The sequence below is a fragment of the Trachemys scripta genome, chromosome 2 (assembly GCF_013100865.1).
Source record: "Trachemys scripta elegans isolate TJP31775 chromosome 2, CAS_Tse_1.0, whole genome shotgun sequence".
NCBI classification, from domain to species: domain Eukaryota; kingdom Metazoa; phylum Chordata; order Testudines; family Emydidae; genus Trachemys; species Trachemys scripta.
The window spans coordinates 259,699,057-259,722,126 of NC_048299.1; the positions used below are offsets into that span (position 1 = coordinate 259,699,057).

The 23,070-nt window shown below is 43.4% G+C and overlaps 1 protein-coding gene across 3 annotated transcripts in view; it reads right to left on the reverse strand.

Moving 5' to 3' along the window:
• Nucleotides 1–22,736, reverse strand: part of SNTB1 (syntrophin beta 1) — a 158,536-nt gene extending 135,800 nt beyond the window's left edge. Inside the window, exon 1 of one of the 3 annotated variants that reach the window (XM_034763539.1) lies at nt 21,358–22,736. In XM_034763539.1, the coding sequence (XP_034619430.1) occupies nt 21,358–21,985 (628 nt within the window). In that variant the 5' untranslated portion in view covers nt 21,986–22,736. The remainder of the gene's footprint in view (nt 1–21,357) is intronic. The other 2 variants (XM_034763537.1, XM_034763538.1) reach the window with 2 other exon arrangements.
• Between the last annotated feature and the right edge of the window lie 334 nt (nt 22,737–23,070).

Sequence of the window (23,070 nt, forward strand, 5' to 3'; positions counted from 1 at the left end):
ATGGGCTTTACATCAGACCTTTCAAACTCTTAAAGACCTAAGGGGGATATGGATAGAAAGGAAGTGGCCCCAGGAATGAGTGGTGTGTGGGAGAAAGTTCTGTTACTGTTTCTTTAAAGGCCCAGGCACTGCCTTGCTGAGGGGGCGGGGTCAGGCTCTCCTCTCCCCCAACCAATCAGGAATGAGCTGAGAAGGGGAACAAGCATAAATTCTGGTTCCTCCCTCAGAGGAGAGTAGACAGGAGCAGAAGCAGGTTGCCAAACCCTCTGAGCCTGAGGATTAAGTGGGCCAACAGAGGTAGTAGCTTGCTAAGGCCGTACAGCAAGCTAAATTACAATCCTGCTCCCGGAGGAGGGCTGGGGCTCCTGCTGATTTAAAGGGAAGGATAATAATTACCTGAATTACCCAGCTCCAGGAGCAGGCTTGGGCTCTTGTAAACAGAGACAGAGTGACAGAGAGGATACTGGAAACAAAGCCCAGAGGACAGGCCTTTAGAGGAACCCAGAAAACCAGAAGAATCTTTTGTTTATCTGAGATTTTTGTTATGGACTATTTTGGACAAGATTTTATAATAAACCAGCCCCAAGGAGGATACTGTTGAGTCAGGAGGACCTGAAATGGAGTTATTGGGTTCCTGAGAGGGGAAAATGAGGCAGAGAGTGCCTGGAATGCCACACTTAGCCAGTAGAGGGCACTGCAGGGCAGTCGCATCCTGTGACACAGCATAAATAGTTATTTTAATATTCCTTTACGCTAAGCTAAGTATTGCCATCTCTCCCAATTTTATCATGAGCCTTGCAATATTTGGTGTTTTTCTTTAAACCCCAGCTCCTGAGGTCATGTGATTTTGTGAGAATTTCAGTTTTTGTTAAAAAAAAGTTTCTAGCCCTCGCGGTTGCAGAAAACAGCTTGAAAGCATGAACCCTCAAGGCTCAAAAACCAGAAGGCAATAAAAAGAACTCACAATTTTTGTTTAAAAAAAAAATCATGGGTTTTTCTTTGGGGGGGGGGGGGAGAGGAAGAGAATCTAATGATGTTTGAACATTTGAGGTTGGCAATACTGTAAAAGTGAGAGGAAACTTTCAAAGAAATGAACACCTAAATGTATAAAACAAAAGGGAGGGAGTTAGCCTCTCTTTCAATAAAATGCACAAAAGACTGTTTTTGACATTATCCTTTTAAGAACATGCCCTACTTCTCAAACTCCCCTAAGAAATAGGTCTAAATGCTTTTTATGAATGGGGCCCAAAACCTAGATTAGTGTTTAATTTCACGTGGAATCCAGTTCACACCTATGTTAAACATTGTGCCTATATGCATGTGTCACAGTTACTCAAGAGGTCAGAAAAGTCAGAATATTAATAGATCTCTCTTGCTGCATGTTCTTCTGGGTGTTAAAGTACAGATATCCTAGTAATGGTTCTGTTAAAAAGCTGTATGCTTGTTCTTATTAGATCAAATTTTATACTTTCTTTGGTTGAATTTTTGGTGTCTCTGACAAAATGGAATATTTGATCATTAAGAAATGATACCACACTCTCTTTTAGTGGACAATCCGGCTACAAGATACACTTGCATGGACCTATGAGGAGTCCCATTGATTGACTTCAACCGATTAACTATGAACAGTGGAAACTCCTCAAGCTAAAAAGCCTGGCGCTTCCCTGCAATCTTTGGTGTGGGGAAATTATTTGCTGGCCATTTTTTCCTCCTTGTAAGACTCCATCATTGAACAAACTATCAGAAAACCAAATAAGCTGCTATACATGAAAACAGCTATAAAATTCTTACAGCACATGGGATGTATGCTGGAGACCCAGTAACAGGACACAGCCATGCCACACTGTGAAGGCTCGGAATGTCATCCACACCCTGAATACCAAAAGATCTTGAGTGCTTTCTTCCACCACCTCTCCCTCATAAGCACGAATATCAAAAATATCACAATTGGGATTTGTTACAAAGCTAACAAAATTTAAAGGCTATGAATCACATAACTTCACTTAACTTGGTTTACTGGAGTCTAGCTCAATCTACAATGACAGGCCAGTGGAAGAAGGTAGTCTTTGGAACAAACCCCTGAATTGGAGGTGGGGGGGAGTGAAAATAATGGGCTTTGGCTCTAGCACAAAGCCTCTTAAGCATTAGCTTTCTAATTAGTGTCAGTAGACACTTGATAATGCTCTCTATTTTACTGGGCAACAATTGTTAGGTTCCCCTCACATCTGACTGATGCAATTAAAAAAAAAAAAAAGCCCTTGAGGCTAGATCCTGCTATAAGTGTGCATGTCTACACCAACTCTGATTACTCTATCGTCCATGTGCTGTTTTCTTAGGATGGAAGGTCCATGGAATAATCAAGAAACATTTAGTCAGACGGTGGTACCCCCTTAGTACACAGAGCAATAAAAGCATTGTCCCCAGTGCAAACATTCCACACTTTATTGCAGACTGCTTAAATTGCTTACTGTCCCCAATTTGCTACATGCCAACTAAAATCCTAAAGATATAAAGCGCTAGGGGAGGATTCCAGGAATTCCACCTGATGCAAAGGCGCTGAAGAATGTTTCTCAGTATCAGCAAGTTGTAGGCGGTTTCCTCCTGCTTCTCCCAAGTGCAGCTGAGATATGCTGTAATTCAGAGGTGGCCAGAGTGTGATGCACAGATGAAATGTTGCCAGAGAACCTGGCAACTCCCTATCATTAAAGATATGAGTGGCTGCAATCTGTGTCATTTTATTCAAATTATGTGCCACTCTTGGGTTCCTGGCAAGTGGTTTATGTGGCTCTTAATGGGGCCAAATCTGGGCACCCCTGAATAATATGAATAAAAATACTGAGCACTTTACATTTTCAAAGCACTGTAAAAAAAATAGGTCCAATCCTGCTCCTATTGACATCAATAGCAGATTTGACATTGAATTCAATGGGAGGATGACTCGGCTTTCTACTTCTGAGCTACGTTCTCTGCTCCATATTCTTCTCTTGTGTTGCTTCTAAATTTATTTCTCTTTCAGAACATCCAGCAATGAACACAATCTGCCTGATTCTCTTCTCTTACATTGACATAACTCAATAGTATCTTGTGTGGAACAAGAATCAGGCCGGAGTTCAAAGTCCAGCTACTCAGAATTAGGTGCAAAACAGGGAGCAAACAACTCAGATTTCTTTGTTTACTTTCAGTATATGAGGGAGGTTGAATTACCCCTTTGCCTGTCATATGGAAGCATTGGTGTGTACCTTCCTGCATCCCCTCCCCAATAGCTGGGATTCATTAAGGAGGTTTTCCCACCAAATCATTGCAAAAGAGCAAAACTGTCCAAGGAAAAAGACTGGAACAAACAAAACATAAGAATGGCCATACTAGGTCAGACCAAAGGTCCATCCAGCCCAGTATCCTGTTTACCGACAGTGACCAATGCCAGGTGTCCCAGAGGGAGTGAACCTAACAGGTAATGATCAAGTGATCTCTCCCCTGCAATCCATCTCCAGCCTCTGAGAAACAGAGGTTAGGGACACCATTCCTTACCCATCCTGGCTAATAGCCATTAATGGACTTAACTAGATAAATTCATGGAGGTTCTCTTTTAAATACTGTTATAGTCCTAGCCTTCTCAACCTCCTCAGGCAAGGAGTTCCACAGGTTGACTGTGCGCTGTGTTAAGAAGAACTTCCCTTTATTTTTAAACCTGCTGCCCATTAATTTCATTTGGTGGTCCCTTGGTTCTTATATTATGGGAACAAGTAAATAACTTTTCCTTATTCACTTTCTCCACACCACTCATGATTTTATATACCTCTATCATATTCCCCCTTAGTTTCCTCTTTTCCAAGCTGAAAAGTCCTAGCCTCTTTAGTCTCTCCTCATATGGGACCCGTTCTAAACAGGGCCAGCTCTACCATTTTTGCCGCCCCAAGCAAAAGGGGGGGGGGGGGGGAAGACGCTCAGACTGTGCCGCCCCAAGAATGGACGGAATGCTGCCCCTTAGCATGTGCCGCCCCAGGCACGTGCTTCCTCCACTGGTGCCAGCCCTAGTTCCAACCCCCTAATCATTTTAGTTGCCCTTCTCTGAACCTTTTCTAATTTTGCTTTTTCAAAAGCAGCTTTGCAAGGCAACACAGTGCTGCTCTATAACCCAGTCTTCCATAAAACAGCAACCAAATTCAGGGAACCAATTCTGAGTCTCTAATCAGAGAACAAAATCTTAGTAATTAAAGTGCCCTGTACAGTCTTGTGACACAACTGAGGTATTTTATGGCTTACGTTAAACTTTGGCTAATATACATTTACTCAGATTAATTACTTGGTGGATAGTTCACTCAAGAGCATTTTTAAGCTGACTGAGGAAAAATACACTTGTATCCCATTTTATGATGGGCAAACCACAAACATGTTACTGCTTTGGTTTAGAATCCATTTTTCCCCATTTCCCATGAAAGAAGGCCAATAGCATAAAGCTGTTTGGGTGCTGTACAAACAAAGCCATTTTGTTTCAGACCTGGGTATTGTTCTTCTGGGCAGCTCTGGATCACAAATTTTATACTGACAGAGTTAAAATATAGTTGATCTCACATTTTTCTAAATAACTGAAACAATGTAAAAGATTTTTTAACCATTAGACTCCCTTCATCAAACATAAGTAATCAAATCGGATACTGTGGGGAAACTCATATGCATAAGTTTGTAGGATCTGAGTTTAAATTCGTACATTCTGCACATACTGCTCTGGTTTTGAAACAATATTTAAGTTTCTACATTTTGTTTTCTGATGTTACTTTTCCACTGGCACATATTACCTTTTATTTGCTTGTTTGTTTTTGGTATGTTTGGATGGGAAGGGGAAGAAGGGAACAGGAATGTTAATGAAAAAGCTTAACACTTTTTGTTCTCACCTTTGGCTTGTGAGAGTATTATTCACCATCAGTTTCTCCAAAAGTGAGACATTTTAGACAGTTGAGTGAACTCTTGTGGACACAGAGGAAAAACAAAATCTGGGCCTGCTCCCGCAAACATTTTCCCATATGAGTAACTCTACACACTTAGGTGCCACAAGTACTCCTGTTCTTCTACACACTTAATAAATTCCACTGAAATAAGAGAATCTACTCAGAGTGTGTAAAGTTACTCAAGTGTGTAAGTGTTTTACAAGACCAGGGCCTAGACAAAGAAACAGCCTTCAGCTGTACTAGCAGTACAGGGGTTTATGATAAACAGTAATAATATATATGTTTAATTTTAACATATCGTGATTCTCTACTTTATGGTTAAATCCCTCTTAATTGTAGGTGGCAGCATTGCAACTCTAAAAGAAACAAGATGAAGAAGCATGTCAACTCTGGCATTTAGCCAAAAGGACATCACCAACGGATGAGAGCTCTCCCTGTCTTAGGATACCACTCAACCCCAGTGAATGTCTGTGCAGTTCCAGGAAGGTGTACAAAGCATTTAACAAGAGGAAATCATCAAGTTTAACACTTCACTCACGCAAATTGTTTATTTAGCTGTAAATGCAGTTTCCTGTATAAGACTATTTTGATAATCAGCCTGAGAAGCATCTGGCTGTTTTTAACATTACCTAATATTATAATCAATGCACAGAAAGGCAGACTGACTTATGTTTGTGACAGTCACGTAGCAGCAAGTTTGCAGTTCACTGGAAACCAGAGATGAGTCAAATGCAATCTCCACAGTGAAGGGGTTTCTAGAATAGGGTGACTAGATGTCCCTATTTTATAGGGACAGTCCCAATTTTTGGGTCTTATATAGACTCCTATTACCCCCCCCCCAATCCCGATTTTTCACATTTGCTGTCTGGTCACCCTATTCTAGAATGGTGTGTATTCTGTCTGGCCAGTAATCACAGAACTACATCTTGAACTACAACCCTCCAAAAGACACTACAATTGGGCTGATCGGAAAACCAGAATTTTTCTTGCAGAACTGTCCACAATTTTTCCTAATTGTATCCCAGGGAGAGCACATGGGTATCGAGTGTATCTACTGCTATATAGAGAGCATGAATGTCTGCTAGCCATGACTATGCCCACACACAGCCTCTAGCTACTCCTCTCTCTGCACCCTGAGCTACCCCTCTGCCAGCATACAACCCCTAGCTACCGCCCTCCCTGCACTGAGCTACCCCCCGCCAGCACACAGCCCTTACCTACCCTTCTCCCTGCCCCCTGAGCTGTTTTCAAACTTTTTGAGCTGAGCCCCCGCAACTTTGAGTTATAACATTTGGTTGATGCCCTTTCCCTCCAACCCCCACAACCCAGACTGGCTGGTGGCCTGTTGAGGTGAGTCAGAGGGTACTCCCTCCCCAGACCCCACGGTGCTGAGCTGGCTTGAGCCCCGCTGGCCCGTCCACCCACAACAGAAATCAAACTACACCTATGCCTGAATCCCCACCCTTCGGCCCAGAACTCCGCATCACCCCTTCCCCTGCTGGGCCCTGGAGTTTTTATAACATGTTGTGGGGTGCCTCAGAAAGAAACAGGTTGAGAACCTCTGACCAAGTGGATGGAAAAGGACCATTGGGGCAAGCTAAGAGATAGTTGTGGATGGTGCCTCGCCTCCCTGTCCCATATCAAGAGAATATAATGACAGATCCAACTGCCTGGTCATTGACACACAGCAAACTGTGACCATAGATTGTTCCTGAGACGGGAGGGGTGGGGCAAAGAACTGGAGAGATGGGGGTTGAGTGTGGGCTGCAGGAAGCAGGCAGGCACACCTGGGAGTCTGACAAAGAAGGTCAGATGGAGGGAGAGAGATGGAGCTTCAACTAGGGGGGTTCACTGCAGCTTGGCTCTGAGCAAACCACAGTGGACTACTCTTTAAGCTTCATTCCTCTATGCTAACCTAAAGACTTCTTTTGCTGTGTTCCAGATGACTAATAAACCCTACTGTTTTGACAACACAGTGTGAGTGTCACTGCAAATGCTTGGAGAGGTGCATTGATCTCTAAAAAGGATACAAATCTCCATCAGGGGTCTGTCTCAGCTGGACTTGCTGAATGGAGCTTCACAGTTTGAAGCAGCAGCAGCGCTGCAGGCCCAGAAGTCCAGTCTAAGGAGGCGGTGAAGCCGTGTGGCTGAGCCTGGAGGAACAGTGAAACCCCTAAAAGGGTCTAGTACACTGTAGGAGTCCCTCTTAGAGACCGTTCCAAAAGTTGGGGCCATAGCCCTGACTCTGTGGTGCCTGTCACGGATCCAGTATCCAACCCATAACTGACGGTCTGAATAATTCACTCTCTTTGGTTAACACTGAACTTTAGGTAAAAAATAATTGGTGTTTAAAGACCTATCAATGACCAGCACAGAAATGAGCTCAGAGGCTGAGCTGGTGTCATATCTATTCTATTATCTATTTTTTTGTTTAAAAATAATTCTGGAAAGCAGAAACTCTCTTCAATAGGAGGCAGAATAGCTTTACTACCAGAGGATACAGAAACTGGAAGGCAGCTTGCTCCCATAGGACACAATCCTGCAATAAGCTTTGTGCAAGTAGATCCCTGTGCTCATACAGAGCCCTGAGGAAGTCAGTCAAGCTCCATCAGAGAGTGGGGTTTACCCTCATACAGTTCATCACAGAATCAGGGCCACAAACAATAGACTAATACAGTCAGGATATAAGCACATCAAATCTTCCTTCACCTCTGTAAACTCCACTGAACACACACACACACACACACACACACACACACACAGGGTTTTTTCACCCTACTAAATTTGTGCATTGATGAACAGGGGAAGTGGGGGGGAAATGAAGTACTATTACCTCAAGTCCCTCCACAAGAAGCTCATCTTCTATGACTTTGTGAACCCTTCTCCCTAATTAGCTAGAATAGATACCTCTACATGTAAGTTTTTAATAAAGCAAACGTTAAAGGTGTTATGACTCCAGGTGCAGCAGAACTGAAGTTCCAGCTGTAACAACGAGTAGTTAAAAAGTTGTGCGTAGAAAAGGTACTTGGCAATTTTTAGAGGCTTCAGAAATTTATTTAAAATGTCTCTCTTTCTTCAGGTCTTTACTGTGAATATCCTGGTACTAAGGAAACTTACCACCTTACAGGTAGGAGTATCTGAAAAATACCAATTAAAAAAATTAAAATTTTATCATAGCTTTGTAAAACAGTTTTCTGTAAGACAGGCAACACATGAGGGACACACTGTGGCATAGTATAAAGATTTTAGGAAAACTCACATTTCGTAGTATGTCACTCACAGCTTCACTGCTCATTAGTAATGCAGCCATCTCAGCTCATGGCAATGCAACCCCAATACCACACCCCAGCACCATGAAATGCATGAAGGTATATGTAATAGGGAACAGAACAGAAACCAGTTAAGAAGGATAACATGTCCAAAAGCTTTGTTGGAAAGTTATAAAAATACAGATGCTTGGGTATATAATGAACTACAGAATTATGATACTTGATATTTCAGAACTACTGTGTAGAGATGTCCAATGTTTTCTGGCCAAATAGTTTTCCCATTTGAAAATGTCACTTTATCAACATTTCCACAGGGAAAATGCCAATTAAGAATTTGTTTTGATTTTCTGATCAGAAAATTCAAAATAAAATTTTTCATTTTGAATTGACATTTTGAAACTAATCCACTTTAAATTTTTTTTTAGAAATGTCATTTCAAATCAAAATGAAAAAAAATCCCATGGAAAACCTGGAATTTTTCCCAGTCAAAAAATTGCAAAGTAGTATTTATTTTTTCCAGAAACCTCTTTACTAGAAAAATATGGGGTATCTGACAAGTCCTATTAGTATGTAAAGCTATATTCTCATGAAAATATGATCTTCTAGGTTTTAAATGGCAAAACCAGATATTTCAATTAACCTACAATGGCCCTGATCCAGTGTTCCTCACACAAGCAAATCTCAGCAGGAGTTTGCTATGTTTTGTTGGGATAAGGATTACCATATGGGTTCAGGCCCCATATTTATTTCATCTAGGCTTTACGGATTAATTCTGCTATTTTAACAGTCCATTCTACACCTTTTTTAAACAACAAGTATAACAGGTGGTAAAAGGGAAATGTAACTGGCTTGAGACCATTTTTGAGTTTTAGGAATATTTTGTAAATGATCTGTTTAGGATCTGTATTTATAGCCTTTCCTTAATGGGGTCTTTAAAGGTTGATTTTATTGTATGTGAAGTGGAAACATCAATAATTTGTTCCTTATATGTTTCCTTTATGGCCTGCTCTCATGAAACATATGGGCACAATTTATTTACCTAAACAGCTATTTGTGAACGGATTGTGAACAGTTTTTAACATGCTAGTGAAAGCAATTATTTTTACCGAATGAGGATCCTGTGTTTTTCCAAAGCTTTTTTGACTGTATACCTCTCTCTAGAGCTAGAAGACTGAAGTTCTTGGTGACCTTCAGTTCTTGCCATTCAGTTTCTAACACAGGAAACTGGACTTGCAATGCAGGCTCTTCTCTAGCCAAGATGAGGAAGTGTCCCTGTAGTGGCTAGGGACTGCATGGCAGAAACAATGGATTAGCAGCAGCCTCTGCAATACCAGCAGAAGTTTTGCTTAAAGCTTTAAGAAGGCTTTATCTTGTTTTGCTCTCTCTCCTGACGGCATGCTAAAGACTACTTCAGTTGTTTAAAGAACTGGAGTTGTGTTAACATTATGTCAGGCCATTTACTTGGGCAATATCCAGACTCTACTGTTTGGAAATGTGCTACATGAACTTTACTGCAGTTTGTGAAAGTTATCACATCTGGATGCTTCGTGAGGAGTATACAATTAACCAGTTCATTCTGGTTTTCAGTCTATACCCTTTCTACTTCTACTCAGGAAGACTTGTTTCTTTTCAGAGAGTTAAAGTCAGCTGAATTCTGCTGCTGTAGACCCTGGACAGGCCTCTAGTGGCAGAATGCACAGAAGTCACTACTCTGCTGGGGTGGGAGGGAAAAATGGGCCAGCACTGCCCACAACATTGAAATAAGTTTTACATTGCCTATTATATATATCCTCCAGGAATGTGTTCTTCTGCTACTGGTTCTCAGGAGGACCCCACCACCACCACTATGCATCATAGATAGATGTCAAACATACCAGGCAAATCAGTAATTGTGTAAGATTAGCTGGTATGAGAGTGGACATTTAGAGAGGATAAAATGTTCTTTGGAAAGGTACAGCAAGTTAAAAATTTGTATACACAACCTCCCTCAAATTAGGGCGGGGAGGCTGAGGAAATAAAACTCAATTAGCTCAAACAGCAGCAGTGTTGAAGACAAAGCTTGCTCACCTTATTCATGCAAAATATTCATTAAGTCCAGTTGTTAAATCCCCCCCGGAGTTTCAAGCCAATGGGAGTTTTGCATGAATAAAGCAAACAGGATGTAGCCCACTATGAGGATCAAGTCTGCAACAGCATTTTCCATTATCTACTTGTTATTCCCTTTAAGGCCTCAATCCTGCTCCCATGGAAGTCAATGAGACTTTTGCTCTGTAAAGCTATATTCTTTACAGCTTGCTGAACTATTGGAGTTAACTATATTGGCAGAACTAATAAAGCCAGATCCAAAATAGGGCTTTGAATACATTTTTTATTTCCTCCCACTGAAGTCAATGAGACCTTTGCTATTGACTCCAGTGGAAGAAGATAGACACCACCCAGGCTGGGGAGGGGGACTATTTGCAGTGACTAAACCTGGGACCTCTCTCTGGATGTAAAACATGAGCCCCTATTACTCACGCTAAAACCAATCACTGAGAGGCAGTAGCAAACTTAAACTTCTCTATATGGCCTAGCCACTAGGAAGGCAAAGTACCACATGGTTAGAGTGGGTTATGCTAAATCCCTCCTGAATACCTTGAATACCAAATTCACTTTACTGTTACTCCAATGAAAAGAAGAAACAATTGCACCAGCAATGAATTTGACCCCTCAACTTCAGAACCTTGCAGAATCAAACCCAATGTCAGTTCGTAGATAAAACAATTTTGGTTATTTTAATTAACCAAACCTCATCAAATATCTCTCTCACTTACTGATCAATATTCATTAATGGTATAAAGTGAAAATTGCTTTTGTACCATTGAACACACTAACAATGATAGCGCAATAAACTTATTTAAATGGCCACATTACTCTTAAAAGAGACATAGGTCTGACTGAAATATCCGCCTCATGAGTCATGAGTAAGACCCACAAACTGTAGGGTCAATTTTTTTGCTGGTGTAAACAATCAAAACTCCATTGAAGTCAACAGAACCCTTTTACACCAGCAGAAAGACACTTTCCTTTTTTTCCTGAAGGTTTTATATTCTGATGTTCAAACACTCAATATGCTTTAAAATGGAGAATTAAAACAACAAGTGGCAGGTGGAAGGGAAGAAATACTGCTCTCCTAGGACCCAATCTTACAGATATTTATTCAATAAGCAACTTTACTTACACTAGATGGGGCCTTTGATGTGAACAAAACCTACTAACAAGAACAAAAGTTACTCGTGTATTAGAGTTTCCAGGAGTAGACTCTGACTTTAGCTGAAAGTATTATTAGTGTGGTTAACTTTAATAAAAACACATAAAATGTCCCTAAACCTTGAGGAAATAAAAAATGTATTCAAAGCCCTATTTTGGATCTGGCTTTATTAGTTCTGCCAATATAGTTACCTCCAGTAGTTCAGCAAAAGGCTACATAACATTTTAATCAGGAGTGCACTGTATGTTAATCATTTCAAATGAGAGACAGTCTCTCCCATCTACTGTTCTGGCTCATTTCCTTACAATTAAGAACTACATCTTACTCAAGTGCTACAATACAGATATATTACTTCAGATGACATACGGTTACAGTGCCCTAAGTACAGATTTAGAGAATGCTTAACCCTTTCAGTACTTGGAATTGTAGACAGAATAATTAAACAGACCAAAATGAAAATATACAGCAGCAGCAGCTAGTAAATCTAGCTTGCCAGACAGTTAGCCAAAAATTATGCTTTTTGATGTCATTAACATTAAAAAGAATGCAGCAATGTAGCAAACAGTACATCAATCCGAATTCTGTGTGTAAAGCAAACCTGAGAGACCTGTTCACAAAGTATATGCTTAATTGCATTCTGTGAGATAAGGGAGAATAGACTTCACAGCTAAAATTCCATAGCAAAACACACCTCATAAAATACATATAGTTACTCATATAGACAATCCCAGATGACTGATGAGTTCATGCCATCCTTGGTATTTTTATGCCGATATTTCTGGTAGTTTAGTTGTTCCATTTGATGCACTGCATTATAGGTGATATGTATTAATGTTTAAATGAAAAAAGTTATACCTCCCTGTAGGCAAGCTTGCTAACACTGCTGTTTTGGCCAGATTTAAACCTGAGTAATTACTGAGTTGAAGTTGGTCAACTGCATTCTGATTACTTCAATTTCCCCTGCAGGTGCTGTTGGATCAGTTACTTTGTGTCACAATTTATTACATTGTGTTGCTATGCTCCCTGAGCCTGCAAGATGCTGGACACCCTCATTTCAGTAAACTCCCCCTCTTCACAGGCACACAAGGCACAAAATGCAAGGGAAATATCACCTTTCTGCTAGTCACAGAGGCCAAGCCACAAAGACCCATGCAGAGGCACTCTGAATTGCCAGCGAAGGGTGTTCTGCAGAGGGCATCTACACAAGACTGTGAAGTGGATGGGGAGCAGTAGGTGTATGACTCAGGGCCCAACACACAGCGTGATCCGCAGCCCCAAATGCTGGGTGAGGGGCAGGGAGGAGCTATGCAAAGGGAAGCAGCCATTAATCCTGCCAACAGGTTCTTGCAGCTGACATGACCTGGCTGCATGTTCCTTCTGAGTTACTCGCAAGCCTCTCTAGCCCCGAATAATAGTGTCTCTGGAATTTTTTCATACTCACTGTTCATCCCATTTCCTGCTCTCTGGTAAACAGATTAGATACCGGCCCTAGGACAGAACTGTAGACCACTTCCCCACTCAATACAGTACTTTGGGACACTGCTGAGAACTGACTATTGATCCCTCACTCTTTGTTGTGTGTCTCTTAGCCAGTTTCCAATCCATGACAACACCTTCTCTCTCCCTCCATGACTACAGAGTTTCCTTAATACCCTCTGGTGAAAAGTTTTTTAAATGTCCAAATAAATTACATCTACTAAATCTTCTTTATCTACTTGTGACACTTTCTCAGGGCATCCAGAGCCATAGACCACCATGTTACCTCCCGGCTCAGCACGAGAGACATGATGGTGCTAAACTGTGTATCAGTTCCCTGCCCCTACAGCAAACTTCTCAAGATCCTTTATTTTGCCTTGCAAGTTAATACTTTGTGTACCCCAGTCCCCGAACTCCCCAGAAGCATCTCCCTGTAGTGTCCAGCGCGTCACTCAACATTCACACTAATTAGCAGGTAAGCAGTCCCCAAAGAGACAGTGTACACACAGCTGGAAGGTTACTCCACAGAATCAGGTCCTTTATAACATAAGAATGGCCACACTGGGCCAGACCAAAGGTCCATCCAGCCCAGCATCCTGTCCTCCGATAGCGGCCAGTGCCAGGTGCCCCAGAGGGAATGAACAGAACAGGTAATCATCAAGTGATTCATCCCGTCACACAGCACTGTAATCTATGGTGAAAACAAATATAAGTCCATTAACGAAGAGCAAAGATTCACAGATTCTAGTGAGGGTTGAGTAAGAATAATGGAAACAGAAACGGTTATAAATAAACCAAAAGTATATCACGCTTTCCAGAGACTAAAGCTTAACAGGTTACAGCCCTAGTTTCTCACCCTCAATATCTTTCTGCTTGCTGGTGTTTAGTCTATCCAGGACCCATTTCTTCAGAATCAACCCCCTCTGCCAAGGGTGTTCCTCAGCAAAATGGATTAACAAAGGGATTCTTTTTCCTCCCTCTTATAGTGCTGTAAATCTTTGAAATGTAACCTTTCGAAGTGCACCCACAGATAAGACTCTTCTCCTCTGTTGCTTGTTTTCCAGTGTGTTGGCGCCACGCTGAGTTCTCATCTCCCCCATCAACCTGTTTTTCCTATTGACAATATGCAAATAGGTCTTCCTTTCTGCTGATTCCACAATGCTTAATTTACAATAGAGACAGGAAGATAACTACCTTTCCTCCTGTCTGGAAGAAACCAGTTTCCCCTTCTGTTTGGTTACAGACTTTAAAGCATCATACTAGTATCTATAATGCCTCATATAGTGTTAATACATAAATTTCACAATACTAATGCCCATTGTGTCGCCAGCTTTCATTGATACCTCACACAACATTCCTTATAGATAAATACTATGACAGCAATGTGTTAGGTGTAGTGAGTTTGTCAGGCCTGACAGGAGCTGCTGCACAGAGTTGTGAGCCATCAAGGGGCCTCTGTGTCACATTACTATTTTACTGACATGCTCAAAGAATTCTTTCAGATGAGAAAGGCACAGGTTTCCTTTGAAACAGCCAGGTAGGCTTGTCCCTAGCATATTTTGTTCATGACGGTATTTTACGACTCTTTATTTACCATTTCAACCAATTTCCCTTTGTACTGACATCGTTGTAATACTTATAACAAATCCATGGCTACATAATCAAACAGATAAAGACATAAAAAGATCCAATGGCTAGAAGTTAAAATCAGAAAAAAATTCAAACTGGAAATTTTTCACAGTGAGGTTAACTGATCATTGGAATAGATTACCGATGGAGGTGGTGAGTTCTCCAGCACATAGGAGCCTTGAAATCAAGACCAAATGCCTTCCTAAAAGATATGTTCTAGTTCAGCCACAGGCTATTGAAATAAAGAGAGAAAATCTATGCCTTGTGTTATGAAAGAGGTCAGCCTAGGTGATCATAATGGCCATTCTGGCCTTAATAGCTATGAACAGCAAATCTACTTGTGAATCTTCACAGTTATTACTGTGCTGAAAAACATGGCCACTGAGAACTTCATGGCAACAGAACTTAAATCCTTTTGTTCCAAATTCAGTCTCCTATTTGAGCTAAAGGAGAATATCCATCACCTGTTATAGGACCAATGACATACAGCTGAGCAGTTCTGAGTCAATCCAGAAGAGGGCAGTGGTCTATATTAGCTAGTTTATTACATAATTAATGGAATTAAAACCATCTTCCTATATGTTTAGAATGGTTATTGAAAAAAAAATGACAAAATTAAGATACAGTTCTATTTCAATAATGGCAGCAAATCCTTAGCCTTTTAATTTGATATTATTTATCTTAGAGGAATTATCTATTTCTTTTAAAATGTACACCAAACAAAGTAACTAAGAATTCATTTTTACAGTTCAGTCTTTCATTATGGAACTACTGCCAAGAGTTGTGGTTTGCTTTCCAGGTATTCTTTAACTTGAATGCGAGACTAAATTCATTTCAGGAAGTTTAAGTGACAAAGTGTGTTACTGGGCCAAATCATGTTCCACTTACATGAGCTGGTCCTAGTAAACCTATAAGATTTAGCCCATGGTATCCTTGTTTTCTTTATAGCAATTGAAAAGGAGAACTTTCACCAGATTTACTGGGAAGAGGTACTGATACCTATCTTGGCAAGGGAATACAGACTGCCTACAGACTATATTAGCCTTTATAGATCATCCGTTGATTAGATTAAAGTGTTCCCTCTCAATTCAAAACTAAGCTTCAAAACCTTTACCATAATTTTCAGTCAAACATAATTATCAGGACTCAGATTATTGCACAGTTCTTGGAACTGGTGTAACTGAGACTAAGATTATGTAACTTTCTTCTTCACCTTGTGATTTGATATTCAAATAAAGGTGTTTAAAAGATATCTAGGAAACCCATTAAGCACGATCCAGCTTCTAGATGATAACAGTAGCATTTGTTCAATTAGATATTTGCTGGCATAAAGGAAGTGATTAGACTATTTTATATATTTGCTGTAGGTATAAGGAGTACCTTTATAAGTGAGGAACAATACATGTGACTGGCAATCTCAATTTTAGCTCTACATTCCCGGGGCCAAAGCATACATAGATTTCATTAGTGGCTATAATGTAATATATAGGTCAGCAAGGACATATTTTGTGCTCTCTCTCTCTCTCTCGCTCACTATTTTCACATTCTTGCAGGAGATGGGCATTGTTTGACAAGTAATGTCTTTTGCGATCCCCTAAAAGTAACTTGTTGCCAGGTCATTGCTATAGGAAACACATGACAACATAGGTAAGTGAGAGCAGTTTTTCAGTAGTCAACAAGTACTCTTTGGCCATTTTGCTTTAAGTGAAGTAGACTTCTGTTTTATAAGGGTGAATTCTTTTGCTTTTTCAAGAGAAGATTAAGAAAAGGGAAATTTATTATAGTAGTTTTTCACACGTTGCTTTAGTTCACACTTTAAATGTGCATGATGCCAGTATTTTCAACTCCTAGAAATACTGTATATAAATTCCACTGGGGAAATATTACACCATATAATAGTACAGAGCAACAATATGCTTCCATTCACTCTCATGATCAGAAAATTGCTCCGATATGACTATTATTCTAGCCTAATTGAGAAACACAAAAAATGCTGAGTGAAATACATACAAACATTTAAAACCCCTGCGAAGATCCATTCTGCGTTTAATGCTTTGCTGCTTGCCCACCTCCATCATGTCTACCTCCATATTAGCATGTTAGAAAGTGATATGGTTCAGAGGTGTATCCGAATCCCTCTGACGTAAACACATACATTGGTTAGGTAATTTTCCTCTACCCCAGTCCAAAGAATTAGCAGGCAGAGGCAATCCTGCCTGAAACCAGCACAGATTATGTTTTGGTTTTTAACTTTATTGTAGGAACATAGAAAGGAAATCTGTACAATACAATCTGTTTGGCCCCTTAGTACTTACAGAAAGTGCCATGATTTAGCGATCATTCTTAGATGCTTTTTAATACTCTTGTGATTCAAAAAACAAGGCATCTATCTACTTGAATGTAAGTACCTCTCATTGCGCAATCTCAGAGATCACTAGGTTTTCTGTGGTATCTACTGTAAGGGGGCCAAATTTAACAAAACCGGAGGGAAAATATAAATTATACACACACACTTTTTAAGCAGTAGCTATTACTATAATTTGGGCAGCATTCCAAGCCCATAGGTAAACAGTTCACATTTTATAAAGAGATATTCTAGTTTCCCATCTAAAGAGCATCTAAGTGCATAAACACAAATTTGAGGATGACAATCCAACCTCAGCTCCAGTGCTATCCCCACTCCCTCTGCTCACCAGCCTGCCTCTTTCCCCCATCACATGTATATCCTGTTGTAGGTCTAAGCAGGGAATAAAGTAAGGGGGCTCAGAAGGAAGCACATCTCCCCTTCCTCAGGGAAGATCACAGGGGAACTGTCCCTCTTTGCCCTGGCAGCATTTCCTACAGTTCTCCCCCTTCCTTGGCTAGTCAGGGAGAGCTCCCCTGCCTTTTTCCAAGCTTCTTTAAAACCACTGGGTGTGAGCACCTTCCACCTAACGCTCCCAAAACAGCATCCTCTCTGCCTCAATTACTTTCTATTTTCAAATTTTTGTAACAGACTCCTCCTCTGGGGATCGGGCACTGAGGGGGACACAGCACACGCTGACCAGCAAGTTACACAAACATCTTTCTCTAAACATACACTCTAAATTGGTCTTGCCTTGCTTTCATGTTAGATGGGTTAGAGATTGAGGATGTGCCACAAGCCCTGAGCAAGGCGCAGCGCATCGTTTTGCTGCCCTTGCACCAGCTCTGATATGTTGGCTGATGCAGTTGGGGAGAAGGGGTTACAGCTAAGGTTCATTCCTATTGCATGCACCCCCATTCCCCACGGCCAGCCATGCAGGAGGGGAAGCAGCAGCGCGCCCCATATACGCATCTCTCTCTCTCACATTAGTACCCACAATGCAGGTGGCAAGCTCGGGATAAGGGGGTGCCTTCCATCACCTTAATCCTCTGTGCTGGCATGTGGAATGCACCACAATTTGACTCCCACTTTGTAAATACATCATTTAGCTGGTCAAGCATTTTTGCATACTGTTTCCTTAGAGGACACCATATAAAATGAGGGCCTCACTGCTGTGAGCCTTCAAGCCTCACCCACTTCAAATTGGGAACAGAAAGAGTCAGCATCTTTCAGGATCAGGCCCTTTGAACTCCATTGCACTGAACTCGCCCCTTCAGATTTTGTTGCCCAGCAGGCGTAAGTAAATTCCATTATTTCCCCAACAATAACGTATCATGACACAAGAACTAATCTGTTAGCACAGCAGCTGGCAATGTTCCTCTGCCCTGCCAATTGTTTTTAATGGGGGAGAATTCCTGGAGGTTTGTCTCTTGCACACCAGTGTGTTATTTCCTGCAAAGCACACTGTTTTTAATACTGAGCTCTCTAGGACGGTGGTCTCCAAAGTGGGGTGCATGCACCCCAGGGGATGCGCGGCAGGATGAGCGCTTTTTTTGCGCTTCATCAGGTGGGAGTCTGAGTGGCTTTTTTTTTTTTTTTTTTTTTTTTTTTTTTGCTTCAGTGCAGCAGGGGGTGCGTGCTCAAAAAATTTTTACTGATGGGGGCACGATCAAAAAAGTTTGGAGACCACTGCTCTAGGAGGCTAGTATTAGGGAACTACAAGTAAATAATATAGGGCATAATCGTGTCCCCACTGCAGGCGACAGCAAAACCCCCATCAACTGCAATAGGCAATCAGTCCAGCTGTGTCAGCCTCTTTAAAAAACAAAGTTTAAAACACCTTTGATTTTCCTTTCTTTAGTCATAAAAGGACTGTTTTAAATGGCATCACTGAAGAGTGATCTGCAAAGTGGGAAACTGGCTCTCAAATTGGCTCTCTTGTTTTAAGCTGCCTGTCCTTCATAGAGTCACTGTCAACTGAATAGCAGGATCTGGGAGACACTATGGCAGATTCTGATTTCAGCTTCTCCAGTGGACCTGGCCCAATGTAAATATTTCAGCATCAGTCATCCGTTGGGGTGACTATTAAAACACACCATTGAGTGATGAGCACTACTACTCTATTGCAGAAATAAGGCATCAGCATTCATTTCAATGGAGGGACGAGCCGAAGGCAGCAGCTGCAATAGGGTTTAAAAAGGGAGATGGACAGGAGCAGATTGAATCCCTGGTCAAACTGCCTGGTCTTTGCTCCTATAGGGAACAACACTGACTCTATTATAAGTGTCACACAGCTTCTGCATGTCCAATTTTATGTATTATGCATAGGGGGAAAGAGTTACGAAAATTATACAGTATTTGCTATGTTAATCATTAGACAACACCAAAGGTCAAATTCTGTCCATACGTCGGTAACCTCTTAGCAAAGATGGAATTTGGCCACAGTAGCCTCTCCCTTTCTGCTCTCTGACCTAGTAGACCTTCATGAACTATTTCACTGCTGGGTGAAGAAAGGGGGCAATTAGATAAGAACACCCTGACAAACAAGTACCCAATTTCTTCTGGGTGCTGAGGTCCTGTTGTTATAAAATGCAAAGCTGATCAGTTCCTCACTTTCACAGCCACAGAGTAAGCTGAAATTTTCTTCCTTGTCTTTTACCCCACAGACTCTATAAGGTTTTAAACCAAGGATTCTCATCCCCTTTCCATACCATAAACTTATAGTCAGCTATTTACAACTGATCCTCAAATGCACCCCATTCCAAGAGGTGTTACGGTTCTTCAGTGACACATCAGAAATTGTATTGTTGTTTAGTAGAACCAGAGGGAGGACAGGTTGCAAATGACTGAGCAAATGGCAGCAGGTTCACCACATCACTCCACAAATGCTAATGACTCTAAGGTCAAGAACCGCTGGTTAAATGAACTTATGTACAAACAAACAAGCACTTTATCAAAACACACACATACACACCAAGGGCATTTTCTTTTTAACATGCACTAGGCATGCTTCTTTCTGCTTTTCTCGGGTCTAGCATCTAAATTAACCCTCAAGGAAAAGACACTTATAAAAGCTTTTTTTAAAAAAAATAGCTTTCAACTCCCCTCTCACAATAAGTCTTGAGATCTATGGAACTTTTTATCTGGTCTTTCACTTATCCTCTCTCTTGTTTTTGTCTCTCCTCCCTAAACACTTTGCCTTCTTTTTTGGTCTTTAATACAGTCTGTGCTAAAACTAACTCATTTAGAGTGAGACTCGCTTCTTTTGCATTCAGTTTTTAAGGTGGCTTCTAAAAGATCATCTCACTGCTGCTTGGGAATCAATGTCTGTTTTTTTCCCCCCTGCAAATGTTTCAATGAGATATTTGCCAATTTCGATCAGATTTGTTCCCTTTCCCCCTTGCTATGAACTAGGAAGGGGAGGGTAAATTTCAGTCTTTTTAAGTCACACAGGTTGGCATAGCCCCGTGTGATCTGATCTGCTTGTTTCTCTCCTCTTTTGCAGAGCAAAAGTAGTAGTCAAACTCTCCGCCTATTGGATATGAGGTCTGCTTCCCCCCCCCCCTGTCATGTGTTATCTCAGCTGTTTAGGAAGGCTTTCCTAACCACTTCTCCTTGCCGAAAGAAGGGCTGCAAAGCCGCAGGCTGGGGATCCTGGAGATAATTTTCACTTAACCCACGTCAATGTGTGTGATCTCTGTGGCTCATGGACTTTTGTCACACTTCTTTCCTCCCAGTTACAGAGAGTTTCAAATCCCTCAGCTGTGTAGCCAGAGACATGCAGTCGCTTTATACCCTGCTCAGGTTTGCACTGTATTGAAGTTTGTGTTCTGATCTGGCTGGCGAGGCTTTCCTCCTCCTCCTCTTTTTTTTTTTTTTTTTTTTTTTTAAACATACACCCAGAGAAACTTGCAAAGCCGGCAGCTTTGCAGCTGGGGTTCCTGGAGTTCCTTTAGTCAAATTAACTCCTAACGTTCCCTAGCCATAGGCTGGAACCTCTCTGCTAACGTACGATCCGCTCTGCTTTCCTTATAGAGTTGCAAAGTCCTGAGCTGTGCGCCTGGGGATCTTAGCGCTGCTTTTTTTAAAAAATTAACTCTTTACTTTCCAGTCACACAGACTAGCACAGCCCTGGAGTTTGTGATCTGAGCGCTCCGCTGCGGATATGTCCCTCCGCCGCGCCCTAAACACGCCAGAGAACAGGTAACAAGAGTGCCCAGCTTTGCAGTGTCTGTCACCCCTTACCTACCGCTGTCCCATAGGCACCAGCAAAACCCTGATCCGTGAGTCTCTCACGGGAGCAGGGAAAGTGGCTGGGACATACCTGCTTCACGGTGTCTTTCCCCCCTACCTACCCCCCGCCTGCCCCGCTGGGCGACCCCGGCCTGCCCGTGCGCGGACGGGGAAGGGGGGGGAGCCGTCGGGCCCATTTTAACCCCTTACCTTCCAGCAGCACCTCCTTGCCCGCCCGCTTGAGCGCTTGCACCGCCTCGTCGTGGGTGGCGTCCCGCAGGTCCGTCCCGTTCACGGCCAGGATGGCATCGCCCACGTAGAGGGCCTGGGTCTGGTCGGCCGCCAGCCCCTTGAAGATCTTGCTGATGAGGATGGGCATCTTGTTCTCCTTGCCGCCCTTGATGCTGATGCCCAGCCCGCCCAGCTCCTGCTTCTGCACCTTCACGCACCGCTTCTTGTTGGAGATGGCGTCGGGCACTTGCTCGGGGAGCTCGGTGAAGGCGGTGCGCACCCCGGGGCCACCCCCCGGCTTGGGGCTGCTGCTGCCGCCGCCGCCCGGGGACTCGGCCGCCCCGCCGGGGTTGCCCGCGGCGCCCGGCTGGCTCCCGCGGCCAGCGGCAGCCCCTCGGCAAGGCGCCCCGTTGCCGCTGGCCCCGACGCCGTTGTGGGCTGCGCCGTCGGCGCGCTCCTCGCAGCTCAGCACCAGGGCATCCTCGCCCAAGTTGGCCAGGACTTTGTGCCAGCGGTCCCGCACCAGGACTTCCAGCCAGCCGCTCCGCTGCTGCGCCCGGCCGCCGCCACCGGCTCCGACCGCCGCTGCCGCCACCGCTACCGCCATCTTTGGAGCATTCTTAGCGCACCATGTGATTGCACAGCCCGACCGACAGCCAGCCCGCCCGCTCGCCGCGCACAGGACAGGACAGGGCTGCGCCCCGGGAGCGCCCCGAGCGCCGCCAGCTGCGCCGGGGGGCGGAGCAAAGCCCGCGGTTAGCCTAGCGCCCCGGCCGGCGGCAGCCTGTCAGCCGCTCACCTGATCCCAGGCGCCACCTCCGCTCACCTGCTGCGGGCTGCACGTGGAGGGGAGGCAGGGGCAGCCCCGCTCCCAGCCCGCTGCGCGCCCCGGCAAGGCACTAGCAGCAGCCCACCTGCTGCAGGCACCCGTCAGCTCCTGCGGCTCCCTGGCCACCTCCAGCCCACAGGAGTGTCCGCAGCAGGAGGCACCTGGAGGGCAGCTCACCTGCCCCGCGCACCACTTAATCCCTCTCCACCCCCACCTCCCAGCAACAAGCACAGATGCGTCAGTAGACGGGCCCTCCCCAGACCAAGCGCTAGCTGAAATCTACCCAAATTCGCTCTCAACCCCATTCCTCCCAGCCTTTTAACCTCCCATTTCTTCCTGGGAGCAGTCTCTCTACTTTCCTCCCCTGATTTTGGAAGACAGCGGCTAGTTCCCTTCCCCTACCTGATCTCTCCACTTTGCCTATCTTTCTCTGTATAGTCTGGATTAGGAGGGACTCCCACTCCAGCTGAGCCAGTGTCACTAACCGCAAATGCCTCGACAATGGTACAGACTCAGAAGGGTGGTTCTGGTTTTGGGACAGAACATGAACATAAGAACGTCCCTACTGGATCAGACCAATGGTCCATCTGGCCCAGTAGCCTGTCTGCTGCCAGATGCTTCAGAGGAAATGAGCAGAACAGGGCAATTATTGAGTGATCCATCCCCTGTTGTTCAGTCCCAGCTTCTAACAGCGAAGGTTTAGGGACACCCAGAACCTGGGGTTGCATCCCAGACATGGGCGGCACGTATCGTAGGCTGAGGGAGGCTGTGCCTCCCCAAACAGCAAAGTGTGGCTCTGCCCGAAAGGCCCCCTCCTGCTTTCCTTTCCCTCTTGGCCCCAGTCCAGACAGGCTAGCTGCTCC